Raw genomic sequence first — 27,186 nt, forward strand, 5'->3', positions numbered from 1 at the left:
CAATTCAGTGAATAGTTTCTCAAGTACTTCCATCCATGAGAAGAGGATGCTAAAATCACCTCCGAATGTGAGGTCGGTATGGCTGTCAGATTGGGTCGCGAAAATCCATAAGGTATAGGGTCGACTCATATAGCTAGTCTGTGCTAGAGCCTTTGAGAAATGTACTGAAAAAATACATTGGATGTAATGTCTACTTCTGTACCTCGTGTTTGTTGTATCATAAACTAACTTCCTATCGATCTCCCGAAAGAACGGGTTATGTTTGTTCTGAGTGTTGCTGCTAGAGAGCGCAACAAGTACAATATTGTACTTGATTGTGGCCGCAACAGGATCTTCTGCTGAAATTATGAACAACAATTATGTAGGGCGTTAGGAAAACTTGTTTGCATAATTGCCACAATTGGAATTCATCTATTCATTCTAGACATATAAATACGCTTTATTTAAACTTCGTTGTGCCTTTAAATTCCGATATAATATTTAAGGGGCCATTCTACTTTGTAGGCAAGAAAAATACGTTTTTTGATCATTTTTTCTTGCGGGCTATTAAAGAGCGATTAATTCCGGGTTTTGTGGATATATTTATTATATATTTCACTATATTTATGAATTTTTGCAACGCATAATATCTATTGATTATGCTGTTTTTGTTGATCAACAAACAACAGTTTTTACGAACAGTACCCGACTGCGTATGTGATATCTTGCGAACAAGTTATCCGAAATCCAAAAACCAACGATATTTTTAATATAGATGAGTGTGGTTATAGCATGAACCAGGATCTTTTCAAAAAAACAAGAAATGTCAAAATGGCAGGTATTTTACGAAAAAATACTGAATATTTTCATATATTCGGTTGATTTTTTGTTAATAAAAGAAAAAGTATTGCATATATCGCTATTATTTTAGTTCATGCTATAGGGAGACCAGTTCTAAAGATACTGTATAAATTTCATGTTGATATCTTAAATAGTTTTTTTGTTATCACATACGCAGTGCCGAAAAATATAATTTCAAGAAAAACAGCTTAAAAGTTTCACGTCCAGTTGTTATACCTGCGCGTGGTACATTTCGGCAGGCTATAACTTCGTTAGCTTTCCGAATTTTAATTTAATATGTGGTAGATATATTGTCGAAACTACATACTACAAGAAAACGCTAAAAAAAGGAAATACGATTTTTATAAATCCCGCAAAGTAGAAAGGCCCCTTAAGCAATACATTCTCAAAAAGTTAAACTTTAAGAAAATGTCATTAATAAAATGGACTATCCTCATTTATCGAATGTGAATATTCCTTTAAAAATGAATAAAAATATGGATATTGCGTTTTCTATAAAAACTGCTGCGGTCTATTCAACTATAGCCTGAGGCGAACTGACCTATTATTTGAAAGTCGGACCTCTGCTATTCAAAACCAGCTTCCTCTATTCAAAGGAAGAATTCATTTTACAAATAAATAAATATTCTTTAATAGTTAGAAACTTTTAATTATCTCAAATTCTTACTATTATTTTGCTTTATTGAAATGAAAGTAATTTCACGTTAGCTATATTTTGTGGCTCAGTGATTTCAAAATCGATCCATCTTTTTGTACAGTTTTTGCAAGTAAAGAGCAGAGTATAAACTAATATGTTCTCAGTCCAATTTAGTGACAGGAACAGTATCAAATCGATGATCGCGAGTTTTCCTTCGGATATTGTTCGTGTTTACAAAAATTAGAATTTGTTATACGTATTTGAAAGTAGCATTTTCACAGTTTCTAAAAGACTACAGACACAGGGCATCATCTTGAAGTAGAGCGTAAATATCGATGGCGAAATTGTGGCGTGTCGACCCATTTCACTTGACTTGTCAAAACTCTAACATTTAATATCTTGAAAACTGTTTAGGCTAGTTAACTGAGACTTAATGTGTATCAGTTTATCGATATTATCAAATGCTGTGAATCTAAACAATATCTGTCACCGTGTAAAATACCAAACAAAATTTTACTCGATCAGAAATTAATATAGAAGAATAAAACAATTTTTAGTTTCTAAACAGTGAAAGGATAATTAGTTATTCTTTGTCGGAAAATTGTTCGTTTTATAATATACGAGTATAAAAATATAAAATTAAAGCATAAAAGTAAAGTAATTACTACAACATTTAAAATGATTAACAGTGTCGAGGGTCATAAATATTTATACAACTGTGTTTTACAATTATATCACATTAGTTCTCTTTATTGTAGCCATTTTTGCATGTATTTAAATATGCATTTATAACTAAATACAGTATCGTTTATGTATATTTCCAACGCATCGTAACAGCTACCTGTAAAATGGATTATAAAGAAAAACTGAATGCTAATTATGATAATAATATCTATGTTGTTGTGCCTAATTCTACTCCATTTGCATTACTATAATTCGAGCTGTAGGTATCGAGTTAAATGCTTTCCATTATGTCAGAAAACAACCGCATAAGTTGAAAATTATACACAAAGAAGGTAGAAAAAATTAATATAACATGACGTCCCCTAGTGTACAAGAAAGTTGAAAATATAGAATTATTTTTGTACAAAGCTAGGTTTAAAAAAAATGATGTTGAATCACCTGAGAGTATGTGTATCTTATTATTATATATTTAACGCGCATATACAAGCATTTGTGGTTGTTTAATTAAGGTTAGGTTCAAAACCAGCACTTTAGCTGCATCTCGCCTTCTGTACAGACTATGCTACTCATATTTTCGGTTTTCATATGTTTATTTCATATATGTATTATTTGAAAGGATGTGCAGTTCAGGTATTAATAAATGAACGAATAAATAAATAAATGTACAGAATTTTTGACGTCGATTCGTTCGAAGGCGAAGTAATTCCTTTTATTTTGGCTTACACTATCACTTCTGTAACATTGTTATAGGAATGTAACATTTTGATGTTAGGAATCATCTGTTGCAAGATACAGCTATGCGATGGCAACAATTTTTCAACACTATTATAATTTATTATAGATGCGTCAATGTTTTATTTTATTACAGAACATATATGCACACACTTTGTTACATTGTTGGCTTGAACAAGTAGAACATTTCTTTATGACGAAATTATACAATGTTTCTTTTTTTCCATAAAATTTTCTCACACACTTGGCGCTTAAACATTTCTATTATATGCATATAATGACGATCATATATTTATTGAATTTTTTAGAGCGATACAGCAGCGAAATCTTGAACGTAGTGTGTTCAACATTTTACAGATACATTTACATTTTACATAAAATTTGCAATATACGTAACATGTTCCAAACTTATTTCGCGTATTACTTAACTACAAAATAATATCCTTGCATATTTTTATTAAAATTGAAATCTTCATTATCATACCGACACATGAATTTCACTTTCCATCTTATTTTGTGTAAGAGCGTGTTGTACTTGTCGAGTTCTCATGTAATTATTTGAAATTTTACGATACGAAGTATACATGCCGATAGATTATTGTTTCTAACCGAGATTCGAAGTATTATTAAAGAAAATTAGGCCATTGAAATTTGAATGTAACATATTAGAATAAATCTTGCGCCTTGTATTGCTCGTCGTACCCTGAGGCGAACAAATTTATTTTAATACTTTTGTTTCGCGTGTAATTTACACTTCTAGTTTATAATTTTACAAACAATAGCACTAGGATAGAACTCGGGTCACCAGTTACCTATACTGTGATATGAGAAGACTTAGACACTTTGTTTTATTATTTAAGAGAATGAAACTGTCAATATTTTTGTTTGCATACTTCTGCAAAATTCATTTTTTATTTATCGTTTCAAATCTCTCCGTGTGGTATTATTTCTCGTTATCTTGTGTCGAATGCAAATATACACCGATTCACACTGTTTATACAGTGATTCGCGGAATACAGGTATTGTTTAATATTCTCAGCTCTAATTTTATATATGTATAATTCTAGTAATGTAGTCTATATGTAATTTTATTGCATCCGTGATAAAATTATATTATTTGGTTATTTTATATGTTATTGGAGGGTTGTCGGAGATTAGATTGTCGAGTGAGAGCACGCAGAGTATTGACTAGAGTTTAATTACAACGAAATGTATTTTTCATTGATCCCACGGTAATGAAGTAAGTTCACGAAAGTACAGTGTATCCCTCTTTGCCTCGTAGTACATTAACTTTAAAGAAAAATACTTTTGTAATTTAAATACATCGTTAACGGTGCGCATTTTTAATTGGCAGGGAAAAGAAATATTTGTCTTATTTTTATAAATTGGCCTGCAACGAAGAACGTTCAATTTGATCGAGAAACGAATAAAGTGTCGGGCATTCTTTTAAATATCAAAATAGTAAAATCGAATGTTGACGTTAGGCAGAATTGTCGTACGTAGAACAGTATGAATTCTACGTGGATACAATATGTATATTTCACAAACGAGCAATATCTTTCATAGCGAATCAAAAACGGATTCGCTGCATAACTCACGTATTTCCTTTCGCGTACAGGGTGAGTCACGCAACTGGGGCAGGTTATATCTCTTTTTTGGTTAGAAATAGGAGAACTGGTAGAGAAAAAAGTTGAATGCCGTCGGGTTGAAACTTTCTGTGACCTTATTTCGTTTAAATATGTCGCGATGCATCAGCAAAATGCATCAACACTTTCTACGTAAACGGGACTAGAAATTGTTACGTATAGTGCATTCAGTATTTTAGACTTATCATAATCACCCACCTTCGATTAGCATGTGGGATAATAGTTGTAGGCGAATTTGTAAAAAAAAAAACATTCACCTTCTCTATTTGGCAATCCCATAGGATGAATTTTAATAAACTCGTGGATTTCAATAAGCTGAAAGGTTTAATGTCATATAATCAATAGATCTTTAATTTTCTTTCGTTTCGATTATCCATATGTTTCGTCTACCATTTTTGTCCTCTCTTCGATCATAAAGAAACGTAAACCTGTCCCAGTTTACGTAATTTACCTCGTATGTCGGTTTGAGGTAGAAAGAGTGATTGGAATCCAATGGGAAGCATTAAGCCATCCTAACAATTAGACAAGCGGTGAGAATTGCAATATTTTTGCACGGAGAAGCGTAGATTTTAATTGCTCCTCGATCCTTGCTGATTGAGGCGAAATCTCAACCTAACAGCTCATTACGGTTCCGCTTTTTTCCCGCCTTTAATGACTTTGCTTCATTGGTAGACGTTAATGATGAACGTTACAACGAAAGCTTCAACACGTAGAAAGAAATACGGCGCACAAATACTTACCTTCAGCGCGATCAATCGTCTATTTGTCATCTAGGTTTCATACGTATTTGTTTGTTTTTTCTTTTTTATTTGTTCGACTTTAATACTACATTCCTCTAACATTGTCGTGGTTAACCTCTATGTACTTCGCTGTCTAACACATGTATATTCGCTACGTACTACACCCACAAACAATTGCATGTAACGTTACAGAACCAGAAGAGTGGACCATCGAATCGTCTTTTACATCGCACTTTTAGGTAATTGTATCGTAAAAAGTCATAGACCATTTACAGAAGAACGATCTTATTATTTTCATATATTTCTTGTTTTGTAGTTTCGAAAACTTTGATCCTGGAATTATAACTTAGGACGTGCTCAAGTTGAATTCTGCAACTATCTAGGTGTTTGTGAAGTTAGACTAGAATAGATAATAATTAAAGAAAAGGTGGTTACATTTATGGAAGACCTGGTTTAAAATCATAAATCAAAATACTGAACAAATTACATTTATATTATGAATATTGGTAATCAATGCAGCAAATATCACATTTATTCTGATGTGATACGTAACAAAAGATCAGTGAATACTCAACTCTTTTTAGTTTAGAAATTGGACTAAATTCTGACGCGAGGCAAAGAATTGATTTATTATTTAGTCGTAATGATTTTCATGGACGTCTGTTTCTCGAAAATAAATTTCATTTAGGATAAGTTGATTCCCCCGAAATGATCTAAGACTTTGAAATGATATTCACTTATTCTGGAGAGTTTGAACTTGAAAAAGAAGATAATATTAGAGATATAGTAGTATGCAGAAGATAATATTATATAAATATTTAATTTGAACATTTTGTCACGATGTTCCATGTCTTCTGTCGTTCTGCTTACTTTTTTTTTGTACATAGTACCCTTAAACTGAGTAACACGTATCTTAATCGCATATAGATGATGCTTGCATAGTAAAGATTCGCGCATAGAATAGGAAGAATAATTGGGAATTCATTAAGATTCACGGCGGCCTTATTGCAGATAAATAAATATTTACCCACGCGAAACGAATTAGGTTGACGATTACCGTTGGCAGTGAATTTTGAATAATACACGAAACTTGAAAATAATTTAAAATTGAATTGGAATTTAATTTTAGTAACTTCTAGGTTTTATATAAGTGTATGATATATTTAATCGAGAACCGCGTTCTCATTGATTATACGATATCGATCGCGTATCAAGTATCTTAACAATTAATAAGTACAGTAGCCGCTGTGAAACGTTTGAATTGGTACACGTTTAATTGCAGTTTATGATTGTATTTTAAGTAATTAACATCTGCAATATGAAAATTATACTTTTCGCGAGGATATTGATTGCCAGTAATTTACATAAATAGTTCACGGTGCAAGGTAATTGCTTACTTATTTTTCTGTAAAAAACGTATAAACGTTTGAAAATTATAGAATGGGAAATATAAATATGTATGATCATCTTCTTTCAATTAATACAATGTTACGTAAAAGCGGTCATTAAAGTAAGCTTAAAGCATATCTTTGCGAATGAGCGACAAAGAGCTTTTGAAATATCCATTCTTAGATTTATCCTGTTATATTTTGCATTTTCTTCCTATTTTATTCTTTTTAACGACGTAATTCCGTTTTGTGACTGTAAATTTGTGTACAATTCTTTTTGTAGAGCGCTTTATTGAAAAATACATTCCTCGCGGATATCGTCCTCGAAAAAATTTTGGATTCGTTTCGTTTATCGATTAATGATTGTATCAGAAAGCTCGATTAAAAGTATCAAAGCTATACACTGTCATTACAACTAGTTTTACGACACCGATTCCCGTCTCTCGATGGTGTCTTTAAAAATGTGTTGTTAAAAAGCATGATCAGTCGAAAAGGTAACAGTTTACCTTATAAAATTCTTTAAAACGTACAAAAATGTAGCGTTTCAATACTTTCTCACAAAAGAAATATCAATAAAATGATTAAGGGGCCTTTCTACTTTGTGGGATTTAAAAAATCGAATGTTTTTTTTGCGCTTTCTTTTAGTATGTAGCATCAAAAATATATCTACCAAATATTAAATTGAAGTACCACGCGCAGGTATAACAACGGTTGTTCGTTGATCAACAAAAACAGCGTAATCAATAGATATTATGTGTTGCAAAAATTCGTAAATATAGTTAAATATATAATAAATATATCCACAAAACCCGGAATTAATCGCTCTTTAAAAAAAAAATCATAAAGGAACATGTATTTTTCTTGCCTACAAAATAGAATGCCCCCTTAATATGCACACGCAAGGAAGATTCATAATAATGCGAGAAACATGTATTATAAGTAAAATATGTCCGTGATATTCTTTTATACGCTATGATAATTGACTTATACAGGATGCCACGCTAATTCTATCATGAGAAAGTTTTTGCAAACGTAGTAACGATATCAATACAACTGGTTTTAAAGTTTACTGTGATAAGGGGCCTTATACTATATGCAGAAGATTTTATAAACTTTCTGAAAGAAATAACGGAGAATTTTTAATCATCTTCGATCTTCTTTTTTTTTTATTTTCCTTGGCACAAGAAATTTGTATATTTCCACTTCCATCGTTTTGGGGTAATGAATCGTGTTTTATAATTACAGTTTTTAATCTTCTATATTAACACATTGTTCATTATAGAATTTACGATACACTGTGTAAACTCAGTTCAAGCTACATATCTTCCTTCTCATAAATATTGTATATTTGATAGATATAATACAATATAATTATTATACTGTTAAATAACAAGGCTCTGTCATAGTTTGTAATAAATTATTAGTCTCAGCAGTAAACTGTTATCTATCAAATATATTCCATCGTGTTTATAGAATTAATTTCGATGTATGTAACCTACATTAAATATGACGAGCTCCGCGAATCGCTATAAAATAATAGTAATCTCTTGACAACTCCATGATACGTAACATTTGAAATAGGTTATTAATCCAAGGACATTATTATTTATTACATACGTATTATTGTATTTTGAGAATCAATTCCAATACACGCAACCTAGATACGAGTGTAGCGTCAATAGATCCGCGTCGTTTATAATTTCACATAAGTTGCGAATTAAAAAATTGTTTGAACTCACTTTAATAATAAATGTTTTTACCTTGTTGACACTAAAATTTCTTCCTAGAAAAAAACTACATATTTTCATAAGTATTACTTGTAAGACACATAACTGTTTTTCGCAAAAATAAAAGATATATACATATCAAATGCATCCAAATATGGAAAATATATTAGAACAAATGGAACGAAATCGAAATTCTCAGAATCTGCAGTATATTTAAGATCGTATGTATTATGCATATTCCGATGACATTTTGCAGAGTTTATGCAACCCAGCGTACATAGGTTACATACATAGACGTTTCAGTACGTTAGAGATGTTTTATTATGTGATATACTGCTCGCGTACATCGCGCAATCGTCAAGCGCCTTGGGAAGAAGAGGCGTAGCGTGAACTGAGACACGTGTCTCTCAAACGGAATAAATTAATGCTGCCTGGATTATTTAGGAGGCTGTTGCGGGCAAAAGTTACTCGGATTATTCGCAAATTTACGTTTAAATTCGTCAGAAATACAATTTAGGATTCACGAGTTACACGACCGTTTATTTTCCTAGCTGGAAACTTGTTTTTTTACGCACGTTACCAAAGAATTCTCGTTAGAATGAAGTTAAATCATATTAAAGCTCTTTGCGTAGGGGTCGATACAGCATCCTGTATAGCATTTGGAAAATAACATTGTCGATTGGCAATCCGTGGGAGTTTGTTGGCCAGGGCTGCGCCAAATGTAACAGAATTCGGAGAAAGAAGGCCTGCATATAAGTAGGCCACCCCAAGGCAGTGCGTGTACGGATAATGGAATCCTTGAATATTTGGTACTTCTTCGAGGCAAGCGATCTCTATCTGGTTCGTTGCTCGTAAAAAATATGTTCCTGTTGTTGAACATAAAGACAATTCGTACTGAAGCCTCGCGCGGAAGTATGCCTATGCTGTTCGAACTAATTATAAGAGCTTTTATCCTTCGAAACGGCGATGGTTATTGCGATGAAATGATTTTTATCGATGTCTTGAAACGCATCAATGTTTTTTTGTCTTTGAAGCCGAACGATTCGATCGTTCGTTAAACTAGAAAATTTATGTGTGCACGTTTTAAAATGTACTTAAAGTTTAATACGTTTTCTCGCCGCGTGAAATGTCATATCTTGTAAGCGCTTACCGTAGCAGTTGTTACTACAGTACGCACAGTCACCTAATGCTAGTCATACGTACGTGTTTCTATGTGTTGCGTGCATCCCTGCACAGAAATTAATATATATATATTCATACATATACATTATATACATCCGAGAATGCAGTCTAAAACTATATCAATGCATTCTACTCCTATATACATAAAGCGCACAATACTCAGATTCTCTGCGTTTGTATCGCAACTGTTTACTACGTTATTGTCCAATTTCACCATTAACATGGCGCTATGAGTATAATTCGGTATCAACTATGGAAGGCCTTCTTCTTCTTCTTCATAACATTCATCTCCGAACATCTACTTCGTCAAACTCTTCTCTTTCTTGTTCACGTCATGTGCAAGTCGCCCTTCAATATTCTCGTGAAGGTTTTCTTGAACTGTTGGTTGGCCAGAGCGTAGCAGAACGGGTTCATGGGACTGTTAGCGTAGCACAAAAAATACGAAAACATAAAAAGATGCTCGTTCGTGCACGGTGGCTTCGTACAGAATCCCTCCACCAACGCCAGAATGTGGTAAGGTGTCCAGCAAGCGACAAACGCTCCCAAGATGAAGGATATCGTTCTGAACGCCTTCCTCGCTCTGTTTTCCGTCCGTGATTTCTGTCGACCCACCATAGGGTTTCTTCTTTGCGTTTTGCTCTTCAAACGTTTCCCGATCGATTTCACGAAGTCCCTTCTGGAACCGCCTTCCTTGTTGTCTCGAGCGTCCTTCTTCTTCGTGTCGTGTTCGTTCACGGTTGTCCCGGAAGCGGTGGGCACCACGCTGCCGCTGGAGGACGAATTCTGTGGCGGATTAGTGACCTTTGTGACCTGGTCCGCGAACGATTCCGCCCTTACGTTGACCGATTCCACGGCTGGCTTGCTGACCACCGTCGTCACCGGCTGATGTTTCGAATCTTGAGCCTTCACGGTGACCTCCGTGTGCACTTTGCTGACGGTGGGCGACGTCTGAGACGCGGCGTTTGTCTTCTGAGTGATGAATACGCGAGGAGGATGCGTTTGGCTCGAGGCGTTGGACATCGCTGGCAACGGTTGGCTCTGTTTGTTTATACTTATTTGCTGGTTGCCCGCTTGTTGCGCCGTGGCTCTGATCAGAGCAGCTTGCAGCAAATTGATGTTCGACGAGGAAGCTGTGTTACCTAAAATCGGCGACGAAGGTGTGGTTGAGAGGGGATTGGCTAGGCTACACGAGAAGGAAGACGGTGGACTTTCGCACGAGGGGCTGGGTAATATCACCGAGCTCTCGTCCATGTATCTCAGATCACCGCTGTCCAAGCCGGTTAAGATATCGAAGGTGCCTGGACCTTGGGGAGGCACCACCAACGATTTTGGCCTGTCCGTGGACGACGAAGTTAGCGGGCTATCGGTCACGGGAGGGCTACTTTGGAATTGCGTGGGCGGCGGTATGATATTTTGTTGGCTGCTGTTGATCGAATGGTTGGGATGAGTGGGCGGCGAAGTCTCCGCAGAGGTTACAGGCTGTTGACTACTGCCGTTCCCGTTCGACTTTAGAGACTGTTCGGGCGTTAACGTCCGACTGGACTTGTCGGGTTCCGCTAGATTGTCGGTGTCCAGAAGGCTGAGCTCTTGTATCTTCGGCAGTGTTTGAGCCTTCTGCGTCGTCGTGCCTATATCGCACGTCAGGCTCGCCGACAGAATTTTTCTCGACGCAGGCAAGCTCGAAGGATCACCCTTCGCGGGAACGACCCCGTTCAAGCGACCATTAGTGACGAAAACCTGGAGAGCACCGGATTGAGCAACCATATCGGCCAAAGAAGGTCGTTTCCTAACGTTAGAGACATGTTGACCTGGTCCGAATGTGCTTTCCTCGTCCGAGTCGAACACCGGGCTACTCGAACGTTCAGACTTTTCAGTTTCCGGGGGCAAAGTGCTCGCACAGGTTTGCTTTCCCGCGGAATCGGTCATCCCGGTCGCGGACGTCTTCGATGAGGTCTTCTGGCCCGATCCCTCGCCTTCCGCGGCATCCTCCTCCGATGTGCCTACTTTCTGTTTATCTTGACTCAAAAGGGTGCTTTGCGTCTTAGACATTCCTATACCGGCCGCCATTCCAGACATCGCGCCAGCACTGAGGGCGACCATCGATTGCATTTTACGCTGTTTAGCCTCGCTTTTCTTCTGCATGTCGTACGCCGTTTTATATATACAACCGTAGAGGATAAATAAAACCACGAGCGTCGTCCAATAATAGCCAATTATCAGAGCGGTATTGAATACCGGATCCTTGAGGAATTGCACGGCGCATTGGCCAGGACTCAAGTCTCTGTAACCAATGAAGTATTGCCAGCCAAATATACTGGGAAAGAACAGTAGGGCAGGGATGATCCAAGTGATCGTGACCATCCAGATCACGCGATTCTTAGTTCGCCAGCTACGGTATTGCGCCGCTATCTTTACGGAGCAAAATCGATCGATGGTGATCAATAATACGGTGTATTGAGACACTAGACATACCGTATAGTCTACCGACAACCATAAATCGCAGAGCAATGGTCCGAGGTTCCAGTATCCCATCAGTACGTATACTGTGTAGAATGGCATGGACACGGTACCTGTTCAACAATTGTATCACGCTTAAATTCCATTCAACCTGAAAACTGTTAATGTACTTTGTGTGAATCATCAGGGAATATACGCGTATACAGACATTAACGTGAACTAAAATAGGCTCAGAACAGAATCAGGATTAGAACAAACTGCCGCTTGAATGCATTACGTTTGATAACTATGGCTTCGAGACTGTTACAAAATATAGTAGGATACATTAGTTGCTTGTTTTTGTGGATTATGTTTTTGTGAACTTTGTTCTGACTTAAATTAAAGATTAATCTACTTGCTTTGAAATTTCAACAAATAAATATTTTTTTTATTAAAATTAACGATTCTAAACGACTTAAACAAAAGATTCATTTGAATCTTCGTTGCTGTCAATTGGGGTTATTATGGTCGTAAGGCGTCATTATGATCAAAATATACAGGGTGTTCGGCTACCCCTGGGGAAATTTTAATGAGAAATTCTAGAGGCTAAAATAAGGCGAAAATGAAGGATACTAATTTGATGATTGAGGCATCGTTAAAAAGTTATAGAAACATTTCCGGCCTCACAGAATATTTTCGATATAGAATTTTTTTCTCGGAAGTACGTAGGAATTCGGAGGTATGTGAATTCATCAATAATGATTGTAATTGATCCCCGCAACTAAAAATAATTTTCCCAGAACAATTTAAAAATTTTTAATTTTGTCGAAAAATTTGTCCACCTTCCTGAATTTTTTCTCGGAAATGCGAAGGATTTCTGGGGTATATGTATTCACCACAAATGATTGTAATTAACCCCCGCAACCGAAAATAATTTTTCCGTGAACGATTTGAAATTTTTTAATAACTTTTTAACGATACCATAATCAACAAATTGATATTCTTGATTTTCGTCTTATTTTGGCCTCTAAAATCTCCCATTAAAATTTTTTCCCAGGGATGGCCGAACACCCTGTATAAGAAAGTAGGTAGACACACGTTAACGAACACCCAATTTTAATATTTTCTTCCAATTATTATTTTGTTCGTGATGTTTTTCATACATGAAAAATCATTTCAATATATGCCTTTGTGAAAAATAATATATTGGAATAACTGTTCAATATTTCTGATTGAAATCGAATTTAGAACCATTACATACGTATTATGGCAATTTAATTTTATATTTATTTTATATGACGTTTTAATTAAAGAAGAATCCCTATGAGCAAATCAAGGAGAAAAGGAAAAAACGTATTAGAGAAGATTCATCTGACATACGAGCTAAAAGTAATGAAAAAACCTTGGAAGAACTTCAAACATAAAAAGAAATAGTAAAGAAAGATGACGACGAACTTAAGAATGGACCAAAGAGAAAGGCTATGTTTTGGTTGTGCTTTTATAAAAGAAAAATGAAAGGGCATTAAATTCGAAAAGTATTATCGTATTTTTAAAACTAAGTTAATATATTTTGCCATGGTAACCTCACTTGGTGGTAATAGCTTTTGATTTATGAGAATGGTATTTCCATTTAGTTTCGGTGGATAGGATTTGTCATTACATCGATGAAATATCGCGATTCCAGTACTTTTACAAATAAAAATTAGAAAAGTTTATTTTGTACGTTTGTTTTCGTATATTTTTACTCTTATTCAGACATCAAGCACAAAAGATTGGACAAACTTACCAATAAGCATATCAGTGGCTGCTAATGAAGCAATGAAATAGTTGCTCGGTTGCCTGATAGCTCTATCTACGATAAATGCCAGAAGAACGAGAATGTTACCTCCGACAGTTAACAGTATGCATAATGCGATGGAGAGAGCAATCAGTATCGACTGCCAGAGTTCGAAGGGTGGTAGAACGGGTGTGAAAGTTTCCTCTGTTGAACATATAGATATCGCATCAGTAAATGTTACAACATGCTATTTTATTTTCGTATTTCATTGGAAATTTTATAATTCGTTGATATTAATATCGTGATGCGTGAACAATCTTTTCACATCAGTGTTTGTACTTTCTGTCCGACGTTATATCGTTATTATTTTCTTCTATTATTCGTAATTAAAATTATTAATAGTCTACTCGTGGTATTCTATTAATGATGTTATGAAATCGATTTTATGCCGTGGAACGTGAAAAATAATAAACTAGATAGCAATCCGTAGTAATCAGAATTAATTCATGATAATCGAAATTTCTTGAAAAATTAATTAGTTCCGGCATTTTATTAAAGAACGTGCTTTTCTTTAGTTATCCTCGGTATAAACAATTTTATTAGTCACGATGTATCGCACAATTTATAAATTATTTATTGTTACGTTTTAGGACAATTCCTCGACGACAGAATGTGCGTAATTCTTTAATCGCTAATCATACTGTCGCGAAAAATTCAATAGTATTACCAGTTGATAAAGCCGTTGTATTTCCCGTTATCGAGCAACAGTTGGTGTTATTTGTCGGAAACAGGTCTGGCAGAAGTTCTACATATTCTCCGCTATTCCAGCGTGGATCATCCGGGTCAGGCCATGTTCCATTAAACTGGGTGCACTCCGTTAAAATCTGGTTGTACATGCGACAAAATCGCTCCCGATGCCTCTCCCGTCTCCTATAAACGAAATTTTATTTCATTCTTCATTCATAGTTTCTTACTCTACCAAGTATCATTAACTTATCGATTTCTTTTCATTGTCGTACAATATTTTTATTTGTCGTCCCCGATTCGTACCAAAGAAATATAAAAATTGTCCATGGAATAAGAGCAGAGAGAAATCTGTCGATTATAAAGAGACACTGCTAGAATGTTTAATGTGGGCCACCGATAAAACACGCGACACAGGTAGAAAATCCTACAATGTCTTCGTATTATTGCTACAATAATTTTGTTCCGAAGACTTACGATAATTCGTCTCATAAAAACAATTTCTACTAGGCGCAGAAAATAAATCAGAGACTTCTTTTACGTTTCGACCCTAGGATCCAACGCTGAAACATTAAACCAGAGTAGAGACGCAAGAGAATCACCATTTCGGATTTCTTTTCTGTATCTGAAATTTTTATACAGTTAAGTTCACATGGTAGGTGGTGCAATAAAAACGTCCTAACGTACCGTGGTGTATGACAGTGAATGATAGGAAAAATAACTAATGATAAGGACGCTGCTTCGTCAGTAATGTTCGTTAGTATCAAAGAAAATGTGACACTAGTATTTCCTGATTTTAGCTAGTGACATGCACGTCTCTTGCTCTCCATGAAACATTGCTGCAGTGGCAACACGAGAAGCAAGTCAAAGGCTGAATGCACCCGACGCACAATGAGCTTGAAATAAGCATGAATGGAACCACATCCATTTCCCGCTTGCACGTCCCCGTCGCCGGCAGGGAAGAAACGACGGCCCGTACCTTAAAGAGGGTGAGTCGTTTTTAAATAATTTAGTCAGTCGATCGCGACTGCCTGGGTTAAACGTGCCTTCCAGTTTCACATTTTCGTTTCACTATGCTCGTCGAGCATGTGTTCAACATTATTCATTTACGAATTAAACAAAGGTGACTTCCACCGCTCCTTTTCGCGGACTTTCATGAATTTAAGTTAAACAAAAAATTTCTTCTCACCAGAGATACCGTCCGTAGAAAAAATACAATGGCATTCGTAAACAAATTTCTTCTAAATTAACGAATATCGACGATATAATATTTTTCACTTTGCTTCCTAATTCGGTGCACATAAAACGCTTTTTTTTTAATTAAGCTTAAAAAGTACACTTTGTAAAGCTTCATGCGTTTGACTAAATTACTGAAATAGTTTGTACGTGACTTTTTATATTTTTCTCGTATATTAATTAGCCTCGTTATTCCAGTCTCATCCAAGTCAAAAACTGGAAATTTTCGCGAAACTTTTGTTTCGCAATAGTTAATTAATTACGGAAAGTACGCGTACGAAATGCATGTTAAACACAAGTTTAGTAAACATATTTAACAATCCAAGTTGGAAATTCTTAATACCAAGATTGGTAAACTTTGCTCTGACACGGTGGAAACTGAATTCTGCGAGATAGTTCCGAAAGTTGTGTAACTTGGAATGCGTGTGAACGTTCACAGATATTTTTGTTGATGCCTTAATTTGTGCAACAAACTCTTCTAAGAGTATAAACGTTCTGCGTTTGGCTAGGCGAGACAGCTATTTTGAAGTCTGCATATCGGTGACTAAACTTTGCAACAATACTGAACTCCATGGAAACTTCAAACAGCTTAGTTGACTCATTTTACTTGGAAAATATATACCATCATTACGACAGTTTGATTCCCAACAAAGCTGGCCCCTACTTTTACGATCAATCATTTTGTTTAAATTCAGTTCTTATTTTTATATTTCATCGTATTGATTTCTATTTTCCGAACAAGGTTCTGTAACGTCATAAAAATATTGCAGAAATAATAGTCACGTTTTATTAATACAGTTGGCTATTGATGCTCGACAGATTCTCATCAATGAAGTTAGCGATGTCACGACTTCGATGTCAATGATTTGTAAGTCAATGAGAATCGCTCTAAGATTATTAGAACGGCTCGCAACAAGCGCAGACATTGAAGCCATGCGAATAAAAGATAGAGAGATGAGATCCATTGTTTCAATGTTCTCGAGGGTAAATACTTGTCCTCGTTATAGCGAGCGTTCTCTTCAAGCTGTGTCGCCGTGAAATGATTCGTAAATACTTGACCTCGTTATGGCGGCATTTCGTTTTTACGGCTCTACATTACAAGTGAAATGATACGTACTGGAGAGCTAACTAGCCGTAATTAGCTGAAACTTAGCGATAAGCTGAACTCTGCTTAAAATACGAATAGAAAAGTTCCATGGAAATGAAAATGAGGACGAAAATTGATTGAAAATTATTTTAACTTTGAATTTATTCGAAGAGTAGTCGAAAGAAATTAAAAGTAGTACGATTTATAATATACTGAACGTTCGGAATTTAGCACTCAGTACTTCTTCAAGGGGTTAGTCGTTTTTTTCCAATCAAAGAATTGAAAAATTTTGTTCCATAAATCGATTTGTGGAGTCTATATGACACGGCAATATTTGATTTTTGGCAGACTCGAAAAATTGTGAAAGTTATGAAGGTTTGAAGTGCACGGTGTATAAAGCGTGCAGATATAGGTTCGAGCAGATACCAGTCGAACTCTAAACGCGTTTTTCTTGGAAATGCATTTTTCAGGATGGCGAGAGAGATATCTCGGTTATCAATAGTCCAAGTGATTTTCTTTTCAAAGAAACTTTTTATAGTGTGTTTATTAAGAGTCCACGATGATAAAATGCCCAAATCCAAACTATAATTCACTGCCCTATGTCAGGTTTAGAATCGATAACTACCATTTTCTCATTTTGTGCGTCTCCGTTGATCCATTTTTCCAAAATTCATTTCTCTAAAAATTGACACACATATAATGTTGTCGCCAACTAGATTACAAACCAGTTCACGAACCTACGTGACGAAAATTGTCGACGGTATTCAAGATAAATGACCGTAGACACTCGTCTGAATGCTTAAACGGGTTCGAGGGGTGTGCGACTATTACTTAGAACCGAATGTCGAAGAAGAGGAAGACGAATGAGGAGGTTTTAGATTCTAAAGCGTTTTGGACGTGGAGAGAGTGCTCGATGGGTCGCCACAACTCGTGCATCGAAACGAAGGTAAAGTATCCGTTTTGTTTAATGAGCTGTGATGCCTTCTCGTCAAGGCCATTCAACCGTGACTCGAACTGCCAGAGACACCCTTGCGAGGGAGGACTCGCAACTTTCCATTCCTGTGCGTCCCAATATCCTTCCAGCCCTGAAAAACTGTTTGAAAACCCTACAATGTCCCGAAGAAAAAATTTAAACACTGAAGATCGACTGTAGCGAAGCCTAAACCTTTTGAATCATGTCACATGTATTGACAGTGTCTCACGACTTACCTAAACAAAAATCATTTTTTTGTTTAGGTAAGTCGAAACATGAAAGAAGAAGTTAAAATTATTTAAGGAAAGAAAAATTTAGTGAGGTATTAGAATATAAAATATGTTAAAATGGCAGTGCATATGTACGCTATTAATTAATAGTATATATAAACTTAACTTCAAGAATATTCGTTGAATGAATGAAAATATGAGCTAGGAAGTAAATAGATTGTAAAAAATGAGTTTAACGCGAGCTCTGAGATAGAGAAGCGTGGAAAACTGATATGAACGCACCATATAAATGAAAAGAAATTTGATATAGAGCGGGGTAGAATGGCTAAAAAATATGGCGGGGCTCGTCCCTCAATGGCTTTAAGCGGTCGGTTGAATTTGCGTTGGTAACATTGCTGTTCACTTTATCATGCTCGAAGTGGACGTCGACCATTTTTTCACGTGTAAATATGAACCATTATTTGCAGACGCGAAGAAAAGTTTAGAACCAAATCTACCTGTACACGGTTTATATAACATTATAGGGATAAAATTCGTTCCTCTATGACAATTGAATGATCCATCAATTTAAATTAAAAGTTTTCTTCATCACCATCGTTTTTTAGATATAACTTTCAATATATTCGATAGTTTCTCGCTGCATCCATTAGACTTATTAAATGTCAATAAATTGACGTTCATTTCACACTGACTGTTCTCATATTTTTTTAACGTTATTTGAAGAGACTAGCACGTGTGTGTACATTTAATTACTAACTTATTTTTAATGTTGTAACACAAACGTGACGACTAAAACTTTAAATAAATAACGATATATCTAGTCAATATTTATTTTAGATAAAATAATTTGTCCCTGAATAGTTTAATCTTCTCGATTACCTTTTCTCTTTGAAATCTCACTCCTACAGTTTAAAAACATTTTGTTATTTTATTATTTTAGTGTGTATTTATGGCCGAGACTTTCGATTCGTCTTAATAGTCTTATATAGAGTTGTAAAATGAGCGTTGTTTGACACGTAGTGATATCTTACTCGAAGACATATCCAGTAGTTCAATTCAACAGTACAAAGTGTACATTTCTGCACTGAGGATTTACGCAAGAGTCTCTCTTTCGAATGAATGGCACTCACGTGGCAGATATTCAGTTCCTCTTGAATACCTCGCGATGAAAAGAGAATTCAACGAGAAAAGGTTTGAGTGAAACGAAATAGAGGGAAGGATGTAAGAAGTGACTGTTGAGAATATGAAAAATATTGCTTGATTATAGAGGAATACGTAGCCTCTGTTGTACACGAGTGTGTTACAATGAGTTTAAAATAAAAACCAAGTTGTGCTTTCATTTCTAAAGATGCCCTAATTAATATTAGACAGATGTGTTTTGTTCGTTCAGTAATGGAATTCATTTACTACGTTGAATATTTCTTAAAATCGAATTTTTTAAAGAATTATAATTTTACACGTCATTTAATGAAGTACATACTTTCGTTATTAGTCTGAATACGTTCGTCGAGGCTTCGTGTTTCCTATTTATTTTTATTGTACTTTGCACATAATTAGCCCTCGAACTAGGCGGTCTTGCTTATGTTTCTACCTAGACACGAATCAGCGTCTACATACTGCCTTTATTTTTGTCTTGTGCATATTTTATACGGAAGTGTTCGTACATGAAATGAAGTTTTCTCTTTGATTTTTGTTCTATAAAATATTTTATTACTTGCAAGTTTTATAATCGTTCGTTTAGTTTGAAAAATCACAGAAAAATCGTGTTCGTTACTATTCTTTGATGCTATGAAATATTTTCGTACGGGTTTGCATTAAATTAAAAAAGGATCTGCTTGTGAATTAACTTCGTGGAAAGCCTTGTTCGTATAAAGACGAGATACGAGTACAGCGTCGGTGGCCAACGGTTCTTTGTCCGGATGTAACATCCGTCCTTCGATACATGCATGCATGACACCCTCATCTATGTGTGCCAAGAGGATGGCGAAGGGTGACTGCTGCATAAGCCCTGTTGAGCCGAGGATCATCGCCGTGGAATGGCATGATCATACGGCCAGATGGAGGGGGAAGGATGAACGAACGAGGTGAACCGATACGAAGACAGGGGTGAGAGGAAAGAGTTGAAACGGACGACGAGAGAAAAATTGCGAGGAATGGAAGCCAAGGGTGGAATTCGAGATGTGGAGAACAGTGGCAACAAGTACTCGGCATCGTTCCAACATTCCGTGAATACCGGTCCGTAGTTCCAGAGCTCGTTCAGAGGATGAACCAAAACAGCGGTTCCCTCTGTCGTTGTATCGAGTCACAGTGAATGACGTCACGAACGTTCAGGCGAAATCGTCATTTTACCTTAAGGCGACCATTTTGCACCGACAGTATTAGATTTAGTCGAGTACTCGTATGGAAACTTGAGAATTATCCGCGTTTCTCAAAAGTATTCTACATTTCGAAGCTACGGATGTCAATTAATTCTTGAATCTTGACGTTTTTAAGCTTTCACGATTCTTATTATAAGTATTCGTTATCAAGAACTGTGGAAAATTTTTTAAGAAAATCTAAAAGGTTTCTTTCTTAGTTTAATGATATTAGGTATTTTCTAAACAGTATCGTGAGCTTAAAAGAAATTCAGTACTGATTCGTGTTTCCGATTTCTTTCATACTAAAAGTTCTGCATATCCACGTTTAATGTCGCCATCACCATTTTCAACTTAAAAACCGCATTATTGCTCGGAAGAGTTCAGAGTCGGATCGAACAAGATCTAGACTACGCGCTGAGTGAATCGTCGTTTTTGTTGTACAATTATAGTTTCGTTTAGAGTAATAACGCAGAAATACATGAATTTCGATTTTTTCGCTCGAAATATTTTTAATAGCTTCGCATAATTAGAAGTAAATTTACTGCATAAATGCATCGTTATTTTTAAAAATATTCACTTGTTTCGTAGCACGAGTTTCACCCCGTTTAAGTATGCATTGTGGTCCCACTCGTATCACCCACTCATTTATTTGAGTTCACTTCTTGCATCCCGCCATCGTTATCCTGTGTATACATATTTACGAACGTTGTTTCCACATTTATGTGTACCCGGTAGAAATATTATCAAAATACTAAATCTCCGTTGAGAGTAGGCTGAAGTAGGTGGTAATGACTTAGAATGAAACTGAGGACAATGTCGGCCAGATTAGAATGAAGACAAGGAGCTCCCTCGGGCTTGATATTCTTTTTTTTCGCAGGCACCACGTTTCCTTCCGTCTGTATTGCCCATTTAGGCTCTACTTGCTGTCTATGAATTAGAAACCCGACTTCTTAACGCCACGTAATGTTATTTGTGTACTCGAACAAGGAGACAAGAAACTTTTGTGAAAACGACGATAATTCATCTAATTTTTCTTTCTGTTTTCTACTCGCTGTGTTAGTTTAATTTTCAAATGAAAAATAGTGAAACTTATAACTACAACAGTCACAATAAATATAATATTATTTTCTTTTTCATTGCTTCTCCTTATTTCGAAACGTTAAATCTGTTAATATTGCAAGTAATCATAATAATTTCTAAAACACATGTTCAATAAATTTATTATCCTTCTAGTTATTACTGATAATTTGTTATTAGATTATGTATTTATTGGACCATACAGAACAATTTGATAAGCTGCTTATTATTATATTCTGTATCGTCCAATGAATATTCATCTAATCATAATAATATTTAAACGCTAATTTTGGACACGCACAAAGAATTAGAAATTCACGTTCATTAGAAAATACCTAAGTCATAACCTTTCAAACTGCTATAATAACAATGGAACTTCCACTTAAGACAGGAAAATGCACGCATAATTGCTGGAAATTGATACGCATACTTTTGTTAGTGACGTATGGAGATGAAACGTATACGCATACATATGTTTATGGATGAAATGTTTCATCTAAGCGATGACAACGTAATGTTCCCTGTCAGAAGCGTTTCTGCGCATCACTTAATTATCGGTCTCTGCCTCGGCATGAAGCAGAGAGACAAATAGCAATACACAGAAACGGAACAACAGAATAGAGACGTAGCGTTGTATTACGCATGCTTGATTGCCGTGTGTCAACAGATGGCAGAAATCACTGATTGGTACGTATACATCGTGAAATCACGCGAACACACAGATGGGGGGAATGTAGAGTGTGTATTGGAAATCGCTATAATATCGTAAAAGTAAGACGAACCTCGTGTAAAAGTAAGTCGAAAATGTAAAATAAAATTTTTACGTACCAGGCTTTGTTTTCGAGAAAATCAGTTTTGAAAATTCTTCTCGAGCGTCTGACCATATCTCGACATTTCTACTTGACTAGCGCGCCTGACCACTTCTCGATATTTTTACTTATTTCTACTCGCCGTTGGCGCTTGTAAATAAAATGCGTCCCTATTAATTTGAACAGCTTTGTTATTTCAAATAATACGTGAAATATTATTTACAAAGGCTGAAAAGTTTAAATAAATACATAATCTAGCGTGAATAACTGTTTATTACAGTATCTCGTAATTAGTTAAAATCAATTGATGTCAAAAATCTAAAAAGAACAAATAACTTTTATTTTGGATAATTTGGTTATTTATTTAGTTATTAATAGGTTTATATTGTTTGTTTAAAATAACCTATGGGGATCGAAATTCACGGTATAGTCGGAAAGTGGACGATTCTTATGGAAAAAAAGAAAAAAAATGTTAAACGACATTTTTCCATGGGAGCCTTCGAAGAATTCTTTTTGTGTAAATTTATTGTAATTAAAATAGCCAGGCTACGTCACTGTTGCAATCGCTGGCTATTCATAAACCTAAGTCAGTATCAGGAGTTACACGTTTCATCGTCGGCTATATAAATAAAGGATGCTGTTACCGGAGTAATAGGCCACTGATAAGAACTTTAATACCCTGATATTACAAGTCTCGGAGGCTTTTAAAAGCTGAATAATGGAGGAAACGAGTGTCTTGAAAGTGTATGTAAAGTATTTGGATGGGCAAGAAATGCCACGTGCTTAAACGTACGTTCCATCTTGGACCAGTTTTCAATGCCTAACTGTATTTTTACCAGTATGGAAGGTAACTTAAAACACGTCAAAATATTACAGCGTGCAAAGCTGTTTAAAAAACTAGCACAAAATTGCTATTAATTCTTTCGAATTATTTATTTAACAACGCTGAAAATATTTCAAGAAGCATTTTAAAAGAAATAAAGTCTATAAATTTGATAAAACTTTACTCTTTAAATATTTTTTGAATATGCTTTTAACAGTCCATTCGGTTTAACAATACAACACAAATTTTCTCAAGAAACGATAAATGAGAATTATAGACAAATAATAATCTTTTCTCGTGAAAATGTCAAGAAAGAGCCAGGAATTCAGGATAGGATGGCAATTGAAATTTCTCTCGGGTAGAGAAAATGCGCTTCGGGCACTTATACTCAGCTACCAGTTGCACGTAAGGGGCGCAGGATTGGCGTATCCTGAAATATCGTTGAACAGTGATTGCGCGGTTTGAATAATGCACCATAGGTTGGCTACCGATTACAACATTGGCGGGAATTTCCCCTCGACTTTCCGAGAGGATCTCGACTCGCCTGTTGGATGGTTTCAGTGTCACGCCGTAGGCGATCGTATGCCAGCAGAGTTATTAAACGCGTTCGTTCAATTCCCTCGAGCGATTGAGCTTCCCTTCCGTGGAGTCTGCTACATCACCACCATCAGCGTACCACCGTAACGCTGATATTTATGGAACACGCCCGTCCTCCGTCCAAGTGTAAACCTAAATTGATCTCTACCTATATTAAGCTTCCAACAACCCTTGAATCGCGATACAGCGATGCCAGGCTACGAAATCTGACTGAAGACCTCGCGCGGATTTCTACCTCTGACAGTTTCACAGAGACCACCATATCATTTCCTTATCACTTGCTAAATCTAGTTTTCCCAATGTTGAAAACTGCAGATTTAGTACCAGACTGGAAGAATTATTATTACAAAAGAGACAAGTCTTTACGATCTGAGTTTTTAAACAATGAAAATGACACTAATGAACGCGACAAAGTATCCACACATTTGGTACTGTACAGTAAAAGTAAAAAAGTTGGAAGCATCGTTTCTGAAAATCCTCAAGAGTGTCGTGTGAAATTTGTAATATACCGAAAAACTGTGACTCGTAAAAGCTGGAAGTTTTCTACTAAACTCGGAGAATCTTTAAAGAAGAATTCTCGTCCGTTTTTAAAGTTACCAAATTCTCAGCAACTGGTGACCACGTCGTAATACCGATCCCTCTGACCACGGGCGCCGCGCAATCTCAGGAAAATTTTTGCCAACTTCTACTTTCATCTCCGGACTTCTGCGCCGAATTTCATCCTCTGAGAGAACAGATGAAAGATCAACACGAAACAAGGGCAACACGAAGAAGAAACGAATGGAAGAATACAACTTCATAAACTGCTAAAGGCTTGATCCATTATACGCTTCAAATGAGCAAAGTTTCTTTTATCAAGCGTTGAAAGCGAAGCTCTCTGTACTCGTTCTCCATATTCGATAAAATGGCTGCGACGTAATGTGTAATTCACCGTCGAGTACGTGGTAACGATAAATACGTGGTAATTAAAACCAAAATATATACAAAATTGTGATGGAGATCAGAAATTGCTTTTGATATCATTCTAATTAAAATAAAATGGACATGATTGGAAAGTTTCAAAAAGTAGGAAAAACAGGTCCATTACGATGATTTTGTTTAAAAATAAATTTAATTAACATTGGGAGCAATTTAGAAAAAAGTGCAAGCTTTTAATAAACTATTTGAAACTCTAAAAAATGTTCCCCAAAGAAAAAGCATTAAAATCTGTGTGGTTAGCGAAAGAAATTAACGTAGTATGTTAAAATAAACGCGATATAAGTTGTGAAGCGTGAGTTGTAAATTAACAAACCACATTGTTACATCATTTTTGTACCGTAGTACATATTTATTGGCGCGAGATCCCTTGACACAGCCGACTGTCCAGTGAACAAAGTGAGCAGGCGTCTTCATTCACGCACGGCCGAACTTTCTACGCCTATGGGTTCGAACTTCCTGAAGAAGCTCTTTTTGCGCCGTCGGTCTATTTTCCTCGAGAGGTGAGAATTTAAGGAAATGATGTCACGGGAAGCTGTGGCGACGAAGAAGAAAGCAGCTGATATCAGCCCAAAGCTATGGGTTACGTATTTCGTGCATAGCGGGGCGGGAAGAAGAAACCTTTTCAAAAGCTCTATCCAGTGACGAAGGAAGAATATAAGAATAAGATTTCCCTTGAGGGGATTGCGAGAAAACATGCAAGTATGTATCGCCTGATATAAGAATTTGTCGGGAATTTTCCAACCCTTCTAATAAATCATTTGCATTTCACTTGGAAATTACACTGACGTCTATGAAATGAAAATAAATTCTTAATTATTTTCGTTTTTATGAATGTATCGTCTATTCATCGCTTGTTGGACTGTAATAAACAACCGATAGTCAGCAGATTGACTATGTTCTATCAAAAACTAGAGTTCAAACCGACGAAGCGCAATACCTGTCGCAAGCAACTACGTCGCGAGGCTGGAGTGATTCAAAATTGCATTATCCTATACGTACCTTACATTATAAATTGCTCAATCTGCACGTCGATTAATCATAGACACTGTAGCAAGTTCGTGAGGCGCGAATTTACGGGAAACTATCGGAAACCTGAATTAAGAAAGTGCGCGGGGCAGGAATAATTGAGTTTGTGAAAAATGAGATCTGCTTGCTGCGTTTTCCGTGTACACGTTTTATCAAGGAATGGAATTAACGGGGGAAACAAAGTGCTTTACTGTATTACAATAGTTTCTTCTCGAAAAGTATTCTACACGTTTATTGCGGAATTAATTTAACTTTTAAGCATTCTGTGGGAGAGATTTTTAATAACTCGAACGAAATAGAATGTTTTTCATCGTTTTTTAGTAGTCAGATGCGTGCAAGATCTGGTTTTAGAGTATCCGTCAAGTAACTAATCGGCCGACCGTCCATATAAACATTCTTCAAAGGGAGCGCCAGACAGAACGGTGACGGAGAATGTGAATACCTTCGTGAAAAACTCATTGAACAATGTTTCGATGGACGATCGGCCGACGGTTGACAAGCGGATATTATTAATCAACCTTACTGTCACACTAAATTGGTTCTGATTCATAAAAAAACTAATGTGCAACAATGTAGCACACATAATCATTGTTAACATAAATTTTAGAAGAACACGTTAATAAAATAACGACAAACGCCCGAAGTAGGCTTGTCGAGTGTCACATAACCGAAGCATAACGTTTGTATGCGAAAGAATTTTCCAATAGACGTCTCTTAAATAAGAGCACATTTCAGAGTATACATGAACGCCTTCGAGATGTTGTTTCCTTCCGAAAACAAGTTTCGAATGCTGGAAAATCCACCAGCAGACCTGTTGATTTACAGGAGTGGATTCGGTAGCATATCGAAGAGAATGATGGCGACAGTTCGAGAAGTATAGCATCAGCAGAAAACGTGTCCCACATACAACCCTAGAGAATTTTGTGAGAGAAACTATCTACTAAACTATATCCATCGAGTACAGAGATTTCATGAAGTTTACTTTTACCCTAGATTATTCTGTTGTACATAGTTTCTGCAATCAACAACTTTTATCGGTGGTATTAGGGTAAAAGCACGTAAATTTCGTCCCCTTGTCGAATTCCCCGATGACAGTCGTGAATTTTTAGAAGTCATGGCTTGATCGATCAAAGTATAATTAACAGTTAGTATGCAATAGTTTAACCTGACCCACTTTTTCCAATAGCAGATTAATACTGACCATAAAGAAAATTTTAACTAATAGATGGAACCGTTTTCAATTTTAATAATTATGTAATTTTCTGCCACTATACATGGGATTATTGTTCACTTCATTTGACGACTTAATTTTCCCCAACGGAAACTCCGGAAAAAATAAATGCATAAAAGGTGCAAACAAAAAGAGTAATGCAGAAGTACATAGAGCGGCGTTAAAAGGTCAGAGTTGAGTAAATTGGTTTTTTTAACCTAACCTTATCTAACCCAACCCTGATTCAGCG

At 36.0% G+C, this 27,186-nt stretch overlaps 1 protein-coding gene across 1 annotated transcript in view; it reads right to left on the reverse strand.

The window, feature by feature from the left end:
- Nucleotides 1–9,903: 9,903 nt before the first annotated feature.
- The window catches only part of LOC122401173 (muscarinic acetylcholine receptor gar-2), a 40,635-nt gene continuing 23,352 nt past the window's right edge, over nt 9,904–27,186 (reverse strand). Inside the window, exons 3-5 of the mRNA XM_043403137.1 lie at nt 14,517–14,719; nt 13,799–13,993; nt 9,904–12,146 (exon numbers count right to left, since the gene is read on the reverse strand). Of these exons, the coding sequence (XP_043259072.1) occupies nt 9,904–12,146; nt 13,799–13,993; nt 14,517–14,719 (2,641 nt within the window). The remainder of the gene's footprint in view (nt 12,147–13,798; nt 13,994–14,516; nt 14,720–27,186) is intronic.

The sequence above is a fragment of the Colletes gigas genome, unplaced genomic scaffold, assembly GCF_013123115.1.
Source record: "Colletes gigas isolate AHSC1104 unplaced genomic scaffold, ASM1312311v1 Colletes_gigas_Sc00022, whole genome shotgun sequence".
NCBI lineage: Eukaryota > Metazoa > Arthropoda > Insecta > Hymenoptera > Colletidae > Colletes > Colletes gigas.